This window comes from Calonectris borealis, chromosome 8, assembly GCF_964195595.1.
Source record: "Calonectris borealis chromosome 8, bCalBor7.hap1.2, whole genome shotgun sequence".
Lineage (NCBI taxonomy): Eukaryota > Metazoa > Chordata > Aves > Procellariiformes > Procellariidae > Calonectris > Calonectris borealis.
This window is the reverse complement of record NC_134319.1, coordinates 280,698-299,123: the sequence shown is the minus strand read 5'-3', so window position 1 is coordinate 299,123 and position 18,426 is coordinate 280,698. Positions and strand designations below refer to the sequence as shown.

The window sequence follows — 18,426 nt, the reverse complement described above, 5'->3', positions numbered from 1 at the left end:
GAGGCAAACAGCTGTATCTGCAAAGCCAAAAAGAGAGCACTAGTTGTAAGGAATGGAAAAAGAGGTTAGAGGAAGCAAATCTTCAGATACCTCCATGGCAGTATATACCATGTGTCTTTGGAATAAATTAAAAAGAAAATCTGTTAATTTTTTAGTGCACCAACAAACTTCCTAAATTTTATTAGTTTGATCAATTTCCATTTCATTCTAGATAATAGTATTTATTTATTTATTTATGGTTTTGCTTATTTCTTGGAGCGTTATTAGTGCTATGTCTGCCTGTGACCATGTTTGTTTAGAACCAAAGTCCATACCTCGAGATAAATAGGACATAGCTCTCAACTAGACATCAATTTTCAGTTCTCTGATTGATTTTATTCCTGTGATTCTTTGGCAAGCAAGTATTTCCAGAATCGCTGCTAACCTTAGTTCCTAGGGAAGCAGCGTTAAGAAGGTGAGTGTTCAAAGGAAAGAAAGAATTTATGCTATTGTAAGAGGATAATCAGTATTACCATGTTTATCTTGCCTCAGTGATCCACTGTGCATATGATAGATCAAGCTTATGACTATTTCAGTATTCCCTTAGTATTACCAAATAATTCACCAACTGCAAGAACAATCACTGCCATGTAACTTCTACTTGGACCTACCAGAATGACTTTCATTAAAGACAAACTGTATCTTTATTTCTTTAATTCAGTAAATCTAGCAAATGGAATGTATTTTGTAATAAGTATATCCTCTTCTTATAATCATGTCCTAATTTGAGACCAACAGATTTCTTTTGTGATTTTAGTATTCTCTGACTGTACACATTGAACAGCAGTCCCTTTGAGAGTGCCCATGATTGCTTGCCATTGGGGGGTCCAAGGGACAGATAGTTTTTTAATGGTATTTCACACAAATTTGAAGGTAATTCAGCATAATACTTTTTGTTCAGGGCTATTAAGTTGAAAACAAAGGACCACCTATATACCAAAGAATAACTTCGTTATTAACAAGAGGTTTGAGTTGCTTTGTAAAGAGCCCTGTACAGCAAACTGTTAATGAAAGTCAAGGAACACCTGAAAAACAAAAGCCAGATATCCCCATGAGCCTTATAGCTACCTTCCATTACTTAAACTAATTAAATTTGAATACTAAACCACTTCTGCACTGAAGAATGCATCAAGGAGCCAGTCTGAAAAGCAGTTCGTTTTTCACACAGTTTGCTAGCATGTCACCAGAATTCTGTAAGGAACGGATAAGATGGTTTTCTACTCCTCTTTCCATGACTAGCAGGTATTGGTGAAAGAAAACGTAGTACTTACAAAAGCAGAGGAAAAGCGTGTCGACACACATTGCATAGACGCTGAAGAACCCGTGTGCAACTAGGTAGGAGCCAATAATGACCGTCTACAAAAAACAAACCACAATAAAACCCCAAATTTAGTTTGGCATCAATGGGGCAGTGCTAACACAAGTCAGAAGCCTAGTCTGCTATGCAAATTTGGGAGGATTTAATGGCAGTACTTCTACCAAAGGTTACTACTGCTGTGGAAAAGGATCACAGGTTCAAGACACTGTATTCTAACATGCAGTAGCCGCTAGTTTTCCAGCTGCCAAATTGGAGCCATTTCAACCCCCAAAGAGAATATAAGCCAAGAATATTCTGAACTCCTTCAAGATTATTCTAAAGAACCACTCATCCTGGAGATGTTCCGGAGTCTAAGGGGGCTACAAAAGGAGAAAGAGATGCATCACAAGCCCCTTCCATTAGAAGCCACGCTGTCGTTGGTGCCTCACCACCAGTCTTTGCTGTCTGGGAAGTCTGAGCAAATCAGATGTGAAACCTAGTTTTTGTGAAGGTGCAGGGTCACTACAGTGCCACTTCTGCCCAAAGGATCCAGAGGACCAGAGTGCAGCAGACCAGTCCTCACTTCAGTGGATAGTATGCCATTGAGAGGCTGACAACAGGAGCTGTTACCAGACCATGCCCTGAGTGGTCTGAGCACCTCAAACTGCCCTCAATGTTCGGGAGATGAGATGGTTGCCTTACCAACAATGGTACCCAGTAGTAATTTAATGTCGGTGCTTCCTGTGCAAAGACTGGTATTCTCTGTGTGAAGAAAAAGAACGCAAGAACACCTGCAAGAAGCACAGAAGATTAGTGATTCCTATACTAACTCTGATTTCCTAACACCTAAAGAATGGATGAGACAAAACAAACAGACAACAGATCCAAGGTTGGTTTAAATAAGAGTTTGTAAACAATAAATTCCTCAATACTAATTATCTGCTGGATTTGTATTCTGACAGAAGAGATATGTAAATGAATCAATTACCATAAAGATATTCATGGGCCCAGAAAGACTTCAATTAATTGTTTTGTTTCATTATTCCACTGGATTTAATAGCAAAATTAATAAATAATGATAAACAAGACAATGACATGGGATAACAAAGGCCATCGGGTGGATCTTTTCTAAAATAGAAGAAGAGTGAGCAAAATTCTGCTGCTTTAGATTTTATTGCTTGAAGAAATACTTAAGTATTTCAGATTAAAAGGAGAAATGGCAGTACGAGTGATAAGCACGACAGTAAGTTTACGACAGATCGATGCATCTAGAACAGGAATCGCCCAAAGACTTTATTCTCAAAGAGGACGAAGACATGAATTAATTTCAGTATTTCATGGCTTACATTTCAGAGAGTATGTATCAAATCAAATTTGCTAATCAAATTTGCTACCCCAGTTTGAAAGTCATTCTACAGCAATGACAAAGTATTTTAGATCTGTTCTTGGTACTAATTTTCAACTTTTGATTAAAAATAATTCAATAGTAATCTTTTAAAGTATACAGAACACAAAATACAGTTATTTGTAAAATAATGGTTTGAAACTGCTGTGACAATTTAGAAAAACCATAAGGGAATACTGCCAACTTGAATTTCTGAAAGTGCCTCATTTTAAAAAAAATTCACTATTCTGTCACAGAGAAACATGAATAACATATTTTTATATTTACTGATAACTAAGAAAACCCTATAAGGATGTTAGAAATATTCTATTTCTTTTACTATAGCTTAGAGCTATAATGGGCTTGAATACAGCAGAGGTTCAGGCTCATCTCCCGCAGACCTGCACCACCTCCTCTTGTATGCATGCTGTCTGCTACCAGGTGAATCTCATTTGCAATTTTGTTCAGTTCTTACGAAAGGAGAACCAATGGTGCCTGACTTATTGGATGTGAATTTGGTTTGATCCAGCTAGGATGCTTTGGCTGCAGAAGTCCTTGCGCCAGCAACACATGCAAGAGTAAAAGCAACTATGCAAAAGATGCCGTCAACAAAACACCGGGGGGGTGGGGAAGAAAAAATATATTTTAGTTCAATCTTGCAAATCCTAGAAACACAAGAACAGCTTCCCAGATAGTCAGATCAATGAGAACCTCCAGCTGTTAACTAAGCATACACGAATATGGCAGGCATACTTGTATGTACCAGAAAATAGAACATACCATTTGCAAAAAATCGATTAGCTTACCTACACCACCAGCAACGAGAATTTTCCCCAGGAATAAAAGAAAGTCTGTGACTTTGTCCAGAACTGCAACTCTGTTCAGCAAAGGACAAATGATACATAATCATCACAAACCAGACATTTGTATTCTTTCTCCTTAAATCTATGGATAATTGACAAAACATGACCAAGAAGCTGTCTTCTGCTGGTTTCACTGGCTGACAATACAGCGACACAGGAACACAACACTGAGATGGGCTTTGTTGCAGCCGAATCCCAGGAGGCAAAGCAGCACTGAGCCTCTTGTTGAGTTAGGCCTTAAGGCAGCAATACTGCGACAGCACTTGAAGACTGGTTATTGCTCTTGCTGGTTAAAACAAAACAAAACATCAACATATTTTTACTTCAGCCTTTCTACTAGGGTCACAGATAAGCCAGCTCAGAAGAGGCAAAGTACACACCAAAACAAAAAGCAATGTCTGTGTAGATTACTGGTAGGTCTTCTTTTCACTTGGTCCTATCTGGCCACATTTCACAACCCCGTAACATGCCAAATCTACTATTTTAAGACATCATGGTACAACACTGAAGGCAGGAGGCCTCAAAGCAGGGAGACAATCACAGATGGATGAATGAAGGTAGACAGAAAAATTGACAGTAGATCTGCAGCCCTCATTGAAAGCAACAGCAGGGAGTTTCTGCTCAAAATCCTGCCAGCCTGTCTTATCAGAAACTGCAGGTAAATAATGGGATGGAAAATAAGCTTTGTATCATCAGCCTCTTGACAGCGCTGAGGCCATGGATATATGTACAGCACTGACAATCATGAAAGATAAATGTTAAGAAATATTAAAGAGAACAAATCATCATTAACCTGTCAGAATTCAGAATTAGCAAAATACACAAGATAAAAAAATCTCTGTTTGAAACAGAATTATATTGCTGGCTTTTAGCTATTGCTCTTACTGATTAAGAGAAAAAGCACAAAGGACAGTGAGGCGATGTTCTGAAAGGAAACGAAGGCAGCTTCTCTTTCCTATCGCACAGGCTACAGTGCACACTACACGGTGTGGACACCACTGTGCCGACATTGATACAGGGTTGCAGAGTGAACGCACTCCATTCTCCCGCCTCCAATTCTTTCCTCTTCTTTTGTAAGCATCGTTTCCATTTTCCTGTCTTTCAGCCTCCCCCTCCATTCCTCTCCTCCTCCCAGTCCTTCACTTAATAATTTAAACCACCTAACCAGTTTTACTGTGTCTCTTGCTTGGTAATTAGATTGTCTGCTGTTGCATCAACATGGCCTGGTCCTGCGTTACTCTCCCATTATTTTTTGATCTCACAGTAGTACAGGAAGAGCCAAGAGCAATGAAGAAAAGTACTGATGAGCACAGGGAGTTTGGCAGGAGTCTTGGTAGTGGGGAAAAGGGCCAGGGGAGTTCCCCGCACCAGGGGAGATCTGGTTATGTAAAAGATACTGCTTTTAAAAGCAAAGTACTCTCTCTTCTTTACTGCCACTCTCTGACACCCCATAAGCTTTCTGGATGAATCTGAAGACTTAGGTCTTTCTGCTTTCCTTTTCACAGACAGTGAGTGGACCAAAGCTCAAGAAACACACATACAGCAGATGATGAGCACCCCATTCCTGTATAGCCGTAGATCTCCTCTCAGGGGCTCCATTGGTTCCCTGGAGGCACTATTACAATCTACTGGGTGCTTATGAATTTAAAAGAGCAATCACAACAAAACTATTAGATTATATCAACTTTGCATAGGTTACTGTGCTGCTGTAACAGCCTGCTGTTACACACTGAGAGGTAGAGGTAAAGGCCATGCCTGAGGACAGAAGCAGCTTGCAATAATATTTGGAGGAGATGTGGAAGAGGAAAGACGTGTGTCTTCAGAGTGCAATAGGAAATCCTGACATTTCCAAGGACTGGGAGATGGCCCCTTACCTCACCACATTCCGCATGAGCAAAAAGAATGCTTCCTTTGCCGAGGTGCAGAAGTTTTTACCATATATGGCAATCTGCAAAATAATAGTAGCTGTTAAGTATTTTAAATAATTAGGATGCCTCCTTGTATACCAGAACCTTACTGCGCGTAATGCATAATTCTCTCTAATATCTGGCCTTGAAACTCAGATGAACATAAAGCGCTTCCCCCAGTCATCTGCTACCTCTCAATGCTTCCCATCAGGTTGGGACAGAATATTATCCATCTTTCCCCTTCAAATCACCTGGTGATGAGCATGCCACCCCTTGTGATCTTGCAGGCAGTAGACTCAGTACTTAGTTTGCCAAGTAGAGCAAATAAGGTACTTGCTGAAGGATTCTTCTCACTTTGCTGGTTACCTATACTAGATTTATAGTCAGTGGAAAGGAACAGGCACTTGTAGAGCAGAAATGAGTTGACCCCTGTAGGTATCTCCTTGGACCTGACACTGCTGTCATTTAAGAAGAAATCAGCAATACCGGTATCAAAGTCAGTGTATTTACATCAGCATAAAGTAAAGCAGCTAAAGTTATTCAGGAACAAAACCATTTCTTCTTCTTGGAATAGTGTCCACAAGGGTAAAATATACTAGAAAAGCTCTTACCAACTGTAAACAATATAGTCAAAAAGAATACTTCCTCTTCAAGATGGCGTTAATTTGAAACATCAATTGCATGAACATGGGTTATAATGGACCCGTTACAGCCACCTCCGTTGAGATAACAAGTCCGTGACTGTACCATTCAATCACTGAAATTGCTTCAAGTCAGAACATCCTAGGCTGAAATCTGTGTATGTTTATTTAGGTGAAAATCTAGAATTTCTCTTCTGGAAGCTAAGGAGGGTTATTTTAGAGTAGTATCACTGCTGCTGCTAGTAGAATTTGTGCTTTTAACTTCCAGGAGGAAATACAGATACCACATGCCTTCTGACCTCCTTATTCAAACACTGCCTCCAAACAGAAGTGTCATCAACACGCAATATGACACAAGCTAATATTCCTGTTGAAATCAGGATTTCAATTGCTGAATCAGAGGGGGAGTTAACCAGTTATGCCATCCCTTCCCACTTACTTTGGGAGGTGAGGGTGATGGACAAGGACAAGCATGAAAAGAGGCTGAGTTCAGAAGAAGAAAAAAAAAAGATCTTACTTTTTCATGGTAGGACCACATGCATTTCCTGAAAACTCCCATAAATCCCATTATTTATTCAGCAGATTCTAGTACTGCTGGCTGTTGACCAACTAGTAGTGGCTAGGGTATTTTAGTGTCCCAGATAGGGGAGACCACATGCAGAGGCAGCACATACCATGATGTAGGCATTTCTGTTTATAAATTTTAAGAATTTTTCCAAACACCAGAAACAGCATTTGAGGCAGCAGAGTAGAAATCTAGTGAAGGAGTTCTGTGTACCTGAAAAAAAGGAGAGAGTAAATCATACACAGAACTCATGAACAGTCTTCAGAACATAGAAAGCTATTCAGAAGAAAATCTTAAATTGTGACAAAAGCAGAAACATTACTTCTTTTCTTCTAGGTATGGACTCTCTTTCTCAACCAAATTTAGCTCACTAGCTTTCAATTAGATCAGATCCACATGCTGCATGAACTTTGCATTAAGTTCCCAAGGACTCAATTTGAGTAAATCAGCACAAATTCACTGGCTTCAGATGAAACTACAATGGCTAATAATAATAAGGAATTAATCTCTTTTCATTGCTGAAAAAACATCTTGGGAAAGCAAGGAAGTGATTTACCAAAGGAGGTCTTAAAAACCTAGAGCAGATTCATAAATCTCACCTTTCAGTTTGTGATCCAAGTACTCCAGTATTACTCTAATAAGCTGGACAATTGCAAGAATTAAAGCTCCAAACGCCAGCGAACCTGTATGGTATCTAAAACAAAATAAATGACTGTTATGTTGCGCATATGTGTATATGTACAATTATATATGTATACACGTGTGTGTGTACATATATAAATAAAATTATAAATGGAGAAAGGTCCATTAGTGGGAATTACATATACTAATGGACCTTCATCCTGATGTGCCAGAGAGGAACAGGATGAAGCCACTGGGGCTGTTGGTGTTTGTGTGAGGGCTGTGTCTGTCTGTCTGTTGACCTGTGTGGCCAGATGTGTATATATGTGTTGTATACATGTGCACCCACTGGGAATACCTGCTCAGCCTTGTAAGTGGTTGGACCTGGGGGCATGGAGCTGCAGCAGCCTTGCACTATCGGGCTACAGGATTCAGCCTTCCCCTAACAACTACATCTTCCTGATTGTACTGGTTTTGGATGGAATAGAGTTAGTTTTCTTCATAGTAGCTTGTACTGTGCTATGTTTTGGATTTGTGATGAAAACAGTGTTGATAACACACCCATGTTTTAGCTACTGCTGAGCAGCGCCAAGGCCTTCTCTGCTCCTCACCCCCCACCACCAGCGAGCAGGCTGGGGGGCACAAGGAGCTGGGAGGGGACACAGCTGGGACAGCTGACCCCACCGGACCAAAGGGATATCCCACACCATATGGCATCATGCTCAGCATATAGAGCTGGGGGAAGAAGAAGGAAGGGGGGGATGTTCACAGCGGTGGCATTTGTCTTCCCAAGTCCCCGTTATGCGTGATGGAGCCCTGCTGTCCTGGGGATGGCTGAACACCCGCCTGCCGATGGGAAGCAGTGAATGAATTCCTTGTTTTGCTTCGCTTGCGCACGCAGCTTTGCTTTACCTGTTAAACTGTCTTTATCTCAGCCCACGAGTGTTCTCACTTTTACCCTTCCGATTCTCTCCCCCATCCCACCGGGGAGGAGTGAGCGAGCGGCTGGGGTTGAGCTGCCTACTGGGGTTAAATCACAACGCTGACTAATCATTTTAATTTGATATTATAAGCCTGGCTTCCCTAGATGTAAAAAGAGAATGTTGGATACATGACAAGGCCCGCATCCAGCTCCACGGTCTTACCGTATTGCTCGTCCAAATGAAGAGAAGAGCGGCCACAGTGGAATATCAGCTGGTTTTCGAGAGGCCCAGTAATAAGAGGCAAAGGCACCAGCAAGGGTACACTGACCCAGTGCAATTGCAAAGTTCACTAGCCAGAGAAAGACAAAGGCATTGGCTAACTGGAAGATGAAGATGTACTTATGGTACAGGCTTTCTCCTCCATAAAAAGCAAAAGTACACTGAGCACCCGGACACAATTTAGTCACATTGGTTGTGTTAAAAGTCTGTACAGAAAGAAAAACAAACAACGCAATGATAAGCAATGAATTCTGTGTACACAGTCTCTGAAGCTTAGCAGCTTACTACAAATAACATAATTCTGCCTGATGTTTCATTAGCTCATTCAACATTGCACTCCAATACTATGTAAGCTGTTTACATATTTAAGGATTCATGTTAATGTCTTATGCCGGTGCTTAACTTCCAACTATGCAGTTAGCAAACAGGGCTGTTCACCACATGCTTGAAACCTATATAAATGGAATTTGAATTTCAGAAATCTACTTTTAAGATACATAAACGCTTCAGTTTCATTAAAGAAAACCTGCTCACATAAAAATAAATAAATTATTTATTTGAAAACCAGAGGCCAAATCTGCAGTTTGGGTAAATCACCACAATTGAATTGAAATCAACTGAGCTATGCCATTTTATACAAGCTGTGGATGTGGTCACAATTTCCCTTACGTACCTCAGAGTACTAAAACAGGAGTAGTCTTTACATTGATTTACTTTTCCCTATTTCTATTGTTCATTTCATGTATTTGCTCAGTTTGGGCATGAAATAAAATCAGTCGATTTCTAATCCCTTTCTTTTTTAGTGTTCAGACATCAGCAGGGTGGGGAATTGTTTGGGATATACATAACCACAGCAGTACACTGAAATGTAAACACCTGGAAATAACCCTGATATAACATTTGATAAATATTTCTAGTTTTCAAAAAATACTTAAATTCAACCCCACAGTCAAGTCAAAACATTTGACTGAAGACAAAACAAAAAAAAAGACAAATATTTTTGAAGCTTCATAAAGGTCACTGCTGTGCCAAAAGAACCCCAATATTTAGCTAAGCCTCTGCTTCAAAACATGGCTGGTCCTTGGGCAAGTTTGAGGCACAGCTTTCAAAGTCTTCCATTGCCTTTTGAGGACCATGAAATAGAATACTCATGAATTCAAGAACACCTTTCCAAATAAACCTGTATTTCTGTGTCTTCCTTTCTCACCCTGTAAATTAGAACGGTTAATATTTACCTACCTCACAGGACAGTTTACAGAAAAATTAGTTTATGTCTGTAAATTGCTTTGAACAAAGAAGTGTTATCTGAATGCTATTTGCAGATTTAACACGAGGAATCATTACTTAAATGCACATTTTCTACTAGCATTGCATTTACTAGCGATTAAGAAATGCAGTTAGTATAGCTCTCACTACAGGTAAATATTTGTCACACTTACCTCTGGGTCACAAGTCAGGTTTGCATACTTGCACATTGTTTGATTAGCCATTACTTTATACACAGGTTCTCCTGATGTAGCCAGAAAACTGAATGAAATATTTTAAGGAGAAATCACAGAACTCTAGGCTTTGAGCAACTTAGGATCTGCAGCTAAAGAACATGTGCAGATAACAGGAAAACTGCTCTTGCTATGCAGAGATGTATATGAAAGTTGATAGACAAGACTGAATACTCTCATTACTCAGAGAACTACGGCAAGCTCCATCCCAAAGCTATAATAACCCCTGCCCAGAATGGGCAAGGGGAATAACCTTGAAAGTTGACTCAGACTCTCCTGCACATCTACCTTTGACAAGGCAGATTATGCAGTAGTTCTTTGACAGTTCGTATTTTGGTGGAAGTAGACACAGCGTATAAGGATAAATTAACATTGTCCTGAACAGCAATAACTGACCCTCTTTGCATGTGAAAGAACAATTTGTTTTCAAAAAGCAATTTTCCCCTTTCTGATACCTTGCCAAACCCTTGCTTGTTTGTTGTTGTTCCTTCTGGGAACAAACAGACAGTGGTTGCTGTTATGCAATTTAGAGAGGACTCAGTGCACTGTATGTTCTCTCACTCCTTTCCTATACTTTTCTGAACAAAACACACCTGGAGCCCACCCCACCCCCAGCTAACTAAGAGACCATTAACATCAGGCCTATAGAGCATGCAGCACATTAAAGGCCATATTCACTCTTTTCTGAGGGTCCTTTTTTACCCCTTAAAGTCAACCTTATGTAGTACACAAGGCCTCGTATGATCCCCCTGCCTTGGCCTGAATTTTAGTCCAGTTCTTTTTAACGAAATTAAATTCACTCTCCGATTTGTACATCACATGGAAATGTGCAGTGAGGAAGAGTGCATCAGTGCAGCAAATGCTAAGTGACCAAATAGCCCTCTTAACGCTGTTTGGTTAAGGTGAAACAGCAGAGAATTATCTGGTCTTGCAGACCAGAAGACTGTTCCTCCAGAGAGGTACACAGACAGAAGGATACACAGCTGTCACAGCCCAGTAGGAAATACAAATTGCAATGAGTATGAAGGTGACGACTGGGTAGAACAATGTAGACATTATATAGCCAATAGCCCTATGAAAGAAACAAAACATATCAGTAAGCTACAACAATTTAAGAAACAAGCTTTTTATCAGTCCTCTTCCAGCGTCATCCTTTTTACTTTGAGCTACTTGTTGATAGTGGTAGCATAATCTAGTGCTGGGATCTCAGAATACTGCAGGTTCTTTCTTCAAGTGTCTTCACATCTTCACTTTGTCATTTCTACCACTCCACTTCTGTCGGCAGCACTACAGTCAACTTTATCAATTTGCCATGTTCAAGCCTGTCTTCTACTTTCTCCTTCTCCAAAACTGCTTCACAGACCCTTCACAGACTCTTTCCAGGTCACAAACCCACTTCAATCGCATCTCCTTGCTGACCGCTGCAGACATCACCCTTTATTTCCTTGTCCCCCCCTGCTCAGCTCCTATGCTCTTCCTCCAAGATCCTGCGCACCCGAAATCACCTCTTGCTACTTTGTATTTGAGGACTCTGTTCCCAGCCCCTTTCCTGCCTTAAGTACTAACTATTCTGGGGCAGGGATGTTCAACTTGTCTTTGTACTGCCAGGGCATGCCAACACCTTCCTGCGAGTATGTGACTTTCCTTGCACGTGCCATAAACAAGTGGTGTTCGCCTCCGGCTGTGGGCAGGCAGAACGAATAATGGCCTTTCACTGTTGACAGCTTAGAGAGATCCTTTCAACATCAAGGCTGATGTTTTAGAGGCTGACCTTTTACTAACACTTCTTGCGGCTAGAACGCGACTAGTGAGCGGGAACGCGAGCAGGCCAGTGCGGACTCCGCCAGGGACTCCTCCTCTGGAGGAGAGCGAGTTGATGCAGCCCCTCCGGGTAAACCGGCTGAGCCATCTCGGAGGCAAACACCTCCGCTGGGTATCTCACTGGATGTGGTTTCAGACAGCATGTGTTTCGTTCACTGAAGCTTACCGGCTGGTTCTCTTTACCAACTCCTCCTGTCATCCACTTCTTCCCATTACTCAAAATTTTCTTTCCAGTGACCCTGTAAGCTTATCACAAGCCTTTTTGTCTCTTATTATTTCCTATAGTATTTCTCCTATGACTTGTGGCACTTCTAATGCTATTTGTTTTATAGGAGGCAGTTCCCAGAACGTAAAAGGAGACAAATTTACTCAGTTCCTGCTGCTAAACTACTAAATGCTGGGGGGAATGCAAGGGAACTGTCACGTGCAAGCAAGAGGTTCGGAGCAACACGTCAACTTCTGTCTGAGTCCAGAGATGTAGAAGTCCATCAGGAGCCACACAGGACATGGCCTTACGCTGTCTGAGAAATAATCACTACGTGTTAGCAGTATTCAGCAGTTAATGGTAGGCCTCTTAGTTACCACTGAGACCATGGACAGTTACTCCAACAAACTGAGTAACAACTGTTAATTGTTTCTAACTACAGATTTCAAGTCAATTATTAGCATTATAATTGTAGTATTTTTGAAAGAGTAGTTAAAAGGTATTGAAAAATGTAATTTGATTTCCAGTCATTAGCAGCTTATTTCTCATCTTCCTGAATACCGTGCGTGGTCTGTTAGGTTTACAGTAATTACATACAGTGTTTCACCTCAGGCATTATGCATGAGAGTGAAAACATCACCCTCGAGTGACCTTTCCGTGCTGCTGAAAAACTACAGAATGTTATTACTTGTCAGCAGAAAGTTTATACACTTTCTAAAATCCTTCTACCTGTCAAGGTTGTGAATAAAAGTGTTGCAGAGTGTTAAAAGTGTTCGTGGATTTTAATGAACAGGAATTAGAGTATAATTTAGTGCTGCCAAAATTAATTGCTATGCCTTAATTGCACAGTAGCGTAAGACAGGAAACAGATACCTGGCTGAATACAGAACTTCAGTATTTCTTAATCCCATTACAAAAATCCCAAATCCTGATTCCTGAGAACCACAATGTCAACAGAGATGGCAGAAAACTACAAGCAAGTGCGCACAGATAAACTCAGAACTAACTCTATGTGCTCTAACAGCAGAGCTTTACTTCCAAGGCCTATGAGACCTTAGCCTATTTGCAATGAAATCCAAGGGCCTGATGTTTTAAGTCCATTTCTCCTTTGTTATATTTCCATTTTAAAAAAAAAGAACTACATGTTGGCACTGTATAATCAGGAACCACTGTGACTAAAGTCCGTACAGATTTCAGGAAACACAAAATGAAGAGGTCTCCTAGGCCTTCAACTCTCATATCCTGCTCTGCTTTCTTCTTTACTCAGAGCTGAAAAGAAGTATCTTGGACTGCACCATATTACAATGTCTGGTCATGGAAGTCTCCTCTTCTCTCTGCAGCTTTATGCATGTCCACACGGAAGTTTGATTGGAGCCAGAAGAATCCAGTCTTTCCTAAATAAAAGCCACAGCCAAAACACCACCAATCCTCTACCACTAGTAGGTCACTCCGGAGACAATCCAATGACAGAGGGAAGTTGGCAGCTATATGTCCCAAGTTCCTATTAACAGTGTACCACACTTAGCATTTCTGCTGATACCCCTTCTTGCACTGAGGATACGTGGTACCACTAACAGTATATGTACTCTTAAGGCAGGGAGCTGAAACATAAGAAATGTCTTACTGCAAAAGAGAAAGCTCTTAAAAGCACAACCTCATTAACAGAGAACTGGCATTCTTTATACTACCTGTTCGGCTCAACAAATCCAGTGTTGTACTTTAACCCCCAACTTTCTGCCCTTGGTAGTGCAAGATGAAGCTCAAGAAGAGTATACCTTAGAAATAATTTAATAACATTCAAAGTATATTAAAATCAGACAAACATACCTACTACCTTCCTTCAACAGTGCAATAGCAACCCGGATCCGATTCCTTAAGAAGATCAGCATCAGTATGATTATGACCTCAACAACACAAAGTATTATCACTATAAACAAACAAACAAGCAAAGTTAGATTTATCAAGAATCAAACCAATATGCTGCCTCTGTAAACTGGTTTTTTTTCCTTGTATTTTACACTATTGTTCATAAACTCCATAAAATTCTCTGCTAGAGCAGTTCTCTCTTTCTCTCACTGCACCTGCCAATCTTCAATCCCATTTCATAGTTTTGTAAGTTCCAGTGTAGGGAAATTCTAGATGCAGAGAGTTAGTCAGAATGTGTAGGACCCTGACATTAGCATTTATAATTTTAGAAGAAAAATGGAACATATCATTCTCAGACAAAGATAATAATTTACTTAAATATGACTGTAGTATTTGGCCTTAGATACAGTTCACCCTTAACAAATTCTACTTTTCATAAACAAGCATTTTGCATGTTTAATGCTGCTAATTTGTAATATTTAGATACAATAAAATAAATAAAAAGGAGATGAAAAGTCAACTTTTTCATGAAGAGTGCATTTTTCTGATATATATTATTCTAACATTTAGATGTACTTAAATCAATAGGTTGGTTTGAGTATTAACCTGGCATGAACTCCTTTCACCTCATTTGAGTAAAAAAAAAAAAAGAGGCAGCTAAGATAGGATGGTTTTGGACAAATTATTTTCACCTTCCAGTTGGAATGGAATGTTTGTATGGAATCATATAAACTTGCTCTGAGGTCAGAGAGCTGAAAGCACCATGTCCCAGAACATCTCCTCTCTTAGTTATGAGCAGTGTTTGAATCATAGCCCAGATCTGGTTTAAAGAGTCTGCTTCAGTCTGATTTCTATTCGTGTCAGTTCAAAACCTACTTCTGCAGTAGAAAGTAAAAAAATTCTCTGGACTTCATCTAGAGGAGACAGTCTCTTTATTGCCTGAAGCACATCTCCTCTAACTGAGACATATCCATTAATTCTGGGTGCTTCAGACGGTTAGACCAGCCCAGCAGTTGCAGATGATTGCACACAGCAGGACCTGTCTCCTCCAGCTGAAACCACGTTTTGTGGAGGGAGAAGAATACAACAGGGATAGTATTCCTAAGCCTTGGCTTGTCTGGAGTTTTGCAAAGGGGCATGGGAATTGGCTTCAGGTCCCACAGCTTAGACATAGTCTCAGAATCCAGACCCAGATAGTCACAGATGATGTTAAATTGCAATCCCAAGTATTATCAGTACCCCTAGTCGTCAGAACTGCAGGTGGCAAGTGACTGCTGTGGTGCTCAGAGCCACAGACTTCGTTCAGAACAAAGATTTTGTTACACGCATTTCAGCACCTATTCTTCATATGGTTCCCCATGAAGGAATATGTAATCAGGTTTCTTTAAAGTTGGTCTCATTCCAGTTCAGCTCTGCTAAGTTAATGTAGCTTATCCCAAACATCGTGAAAAAGGAAAGCAATGTCAGTACATGATGAGTTCTAGACTAGGACTAAGAGGACCTACGTTTTCTTCAAGGATATTTAACTGCTTTGCTGGGTGACTTTGGAAAAGTAATTTAATTCCTGAGTACCTCAATTTACTCATCTGAAAGTGACACTGACCTCTAGATAAACTATACATTGGCTGCTAAGAATCAGGCAGGAGAAGAGCTTGGAGAATTACAAGGGAAAACATAATAAAGTCCTAATATTCTCTAGGGATAGCATACTAAAAAGCTCCGCCTCAACAATATGTAGAAGATGCCTCATGAGCTCAATGATCCAACATAGAGTTAAATGAAGACATAAAACAGAGAAAGGAGATTTAAGCAGTAAACTACTGCTCTATTAATTTAGCTACCAATAGGGAGAGGCAGTGTTTTAGGTTATGTCCCACTCATCATCGGTTAGTGTCTGTGTGCCTTCTAATAGAGCAGTAACAGCAGTGCAAGTAATATTTGACAGGTATTTGTTCTCTCTTCCGCTCCTCCTTCCCTGAGAAGGGATGTGTATGCTGCAGGCTGCCTTGTTCCAGTAGGATTTTGTTTCAAATACACTGCCCTTGTAAGAGAAGGCAATGAAGCCTTTTGAAAATAAAGGTGATAAAATTTGCGATGGTTCATTCCACAGTCTTAAATCAGCCTCCCAGAAAATTCAGTGACCTGAATGTACACAGTTCTACAAAGGTCTGTAGAGTTATTAATCTCATTTCTGGGGCCCTCAAAGAGGGAGGATAAACTGATTGGGAGAGAAAAATGCGCCTCCTTATGCAACTTCATCAGGACTAACTTAGTTATCGCCTTGTATTTCCCCATTATCAAGACTGAACGCACAGAAAGTGGAATGTTAATAACACAAGCATTTTTCACTCCCATCACTAGTGTGATTGCATTCTCTCCCCTTACAAATATACTAGTCGCCTTGCAAAAAAGCAGATTTTTGCACAATACAAAGAAAGAGAATTCTGCTTACTTCTCTGAGCGACATGTAGAGGAGGAGACTTAACAAGGCAGAATCTGTAGCAAGACAGTAATTGATTCTCCTGAATATCCATTAACAGATACCGAGTTTAAAGGGCACTTACTAAATGCTAACCATGTTTGCCTCAGTTGCAGGTACACTCTGAAGTCTGTCTGGAATCCAATATCGTAAACAGTGAGATCAGATCCAGGTATTCCTTTAAGATGATCATACTCCCAGTAACAATGCCAGATGCCTTTTAAAAAACAATCAATATAAAATGACTGTTTCTGAAGAATGCAAAGACAAGTTTTTTTAAAAAATCTTTTACAAGCCAAGTGTTTTGTCCTCAGCATGTCAGGTAAGTAAAAACCAAAAATGCACTATTGTGAGACTAGTCAATTATAACATCACATATATAGAAAAGAAATATCAGTACAAGTGAATACAGACTATGCATACTGTGGGTAGATAATTCAGGTTACTACATCTGGGGCTAAGTATCAGCACAGCTGGGTTTTTACTAAATTTCGATGCCATTTAAGTCCTTCTCACTTAACTGTGTCTAAAACTAGGCATTAATTCTCCCAATCGTACCATTTAATTGATGTAATTACTGATTTTCCTTGGCCAAACTTAAGCAATAAGGAAAAACAGCCTCAGAGGCTAGAAGATTACACCTACCATAACCTATAATTCCAATCACACCAAAGATGAAAATCCAGAAGAGAACACCAGCTGTGAACCTCAATAACACAAGGAAGAGCAGACTGACAATCATGGCAATGAACAGCCCACTAGAAAGACAAGAAACAGAAATACAGGGAAACCAAGTGTGAGAATTTTCACTTTCTTGCATGCCTGTTACTCCAAATGAGGGTCACTTCATGTCACATAAGAGAATGATTTGTAAAAATGTATTTCAAAATCTTCCTTATGAAATACATCCTCATGGCTATTATCTGCTATTAGAAACAAATAGCTTATATATGATGATCTCACAAGACAGAGCCAGAAATGTTTGTATACACTAGGTTCTCAGGTTGGCTGAATGGGACTAGTACAATGCCTTTTTGGTCATTTATACCAGCTGAACAACGCACTGCCTTTTTCAGGCCATGGTCTAGTTTACAGGAAGTTAAACTGGAGGAATACTTATGTGTGGGGAGGTTGCTGTTTTATGTCCTCCATTAAAAATCCCTACTTGCAAAGAAACCATGTTAGTAAAGTAACATTCTAGGAGCTTTCCTAGAAAAAAAGAATATATTTAGGAGAAAAACCAGTGACTCTTTCTACCCGTGAGAAGAGGAAATGATCAGGGCATTATGATGCATAAAAAAAACTGTTAAGAGCTATCAATGGGGCCCCTAGGAAAGACATCTACAGTGTGTCTTCTCTTTACCAAGTTTGTGGTAAGGAAATAATTGTTTTCATTTCACTCCCAGAAAGCAAGTCAGAAAGGAAAAAATTACTGCAAAAGGCCTTTTTACTCAGCGAGGCCTTCTAAAGCAATGTGAATAAAGTAATGTGAATAATAATCCCACCCAACAAACATCCAGCTCAGATGCTTCACAGAACATTTCATTTCTCAGAATTTTTAGTAGGTGTTACATCAGAATTTTGTATTAGTACAGACTCAAAAAATTTAAAATCTCGTCTTGCCTGTGTTTAGTAACTTCTCTTCTGAACGTTCCCAGCTTATTTAGCCAGTTACCAAAGATAAAAAATGGGTCAGCCTGATCATAAACAATCAAACCAGATGTTTTGGGCAAACTAAGCCAGATGGGCAGAAGGACAAAAAAAAGAACATCAGCTTATTTAGTTAAACCTTTGTAAGTTGGTCTTAAGTCATAGCCCTTTAAACGCTTCCCAGCATGATGTATTTTCCCCTTCTGAATGGCTTGTTTGAAATTCAGAATGTATTCCTCAAAAAAAGTTGGTTTTGGAGCTTATGACTCTGTTCTTGAAAGCAGTAAGTTAAAGACCTTTATCTGAAGTTAGATATACACAAGTCCTAGTAACACCAAAACTGAGTACATGGTAACAATTGCCCTCAATAGACTGGTTCCCTTAAGC

General features: G+C 39.9%; 1 protein-coding gene across 1 annotated transcript in view; it reads right to left on the bottom strand.

The window, feature by feature from the left end:
• Positions 1 to 18,426, bottom strand: part of SLC44A5 (solute carrier family 44 member 5) — a 102,339-nt gene that overhangs the window by 4,339 nt on the left and 79,574 nt on the right. The window contains exons 10-21 of the mRNA XM_075156989.1: positions 17,035 to 17,147; positions 16,475 to 16,606; positions 13,872 to 13,971; positions 10,998 to 11,090; positions 9,959 to 10,046; positions 8,463 to 8,725; positions 7,296 to 7,390; positions 6,806 to 6,909; positions 5,458 to 5,531; positions 3,527 to 3,597; positions 2,039 to 2,127; positions 1,311 to 1,395 (exon numbers count right to left, since the gene is read on the bottom strand). Of these exons, the coding sequence (XP_075013090.1) occupies positions 1,311 to 1,395; positions 2,039 to 2,127; positions 3,527 to 3,597; positions 5,458 to 5,531; positions 6,806 to 6,909; positions 7,296 to 7,390; positions 8,463 to 8,725; positions 9,959 to 10,046; positions 10,998 to 11,090; positions 13,872 to 13,971; positions 16,475 to 16,606; positions 17,035 to 17,147 (1,307 nt within the window). The remainder of the gene's footprint in view (positions 1 to 1,310; positions 1,396 to 2,038; positions 2,128 to 3,526; positions 3,598 to 5,457; positions 5,532 to 6,805; positions 6,910 to 7,295; positions 7,391 to 8,462; positions 8,726 to 9,958; positions 10,047 to 10,997; positions 11,091 to 13,871; positions 13,972 to 16,474; positions 16,607 to 17,034; positions 17,148 to 18,426) is intronic.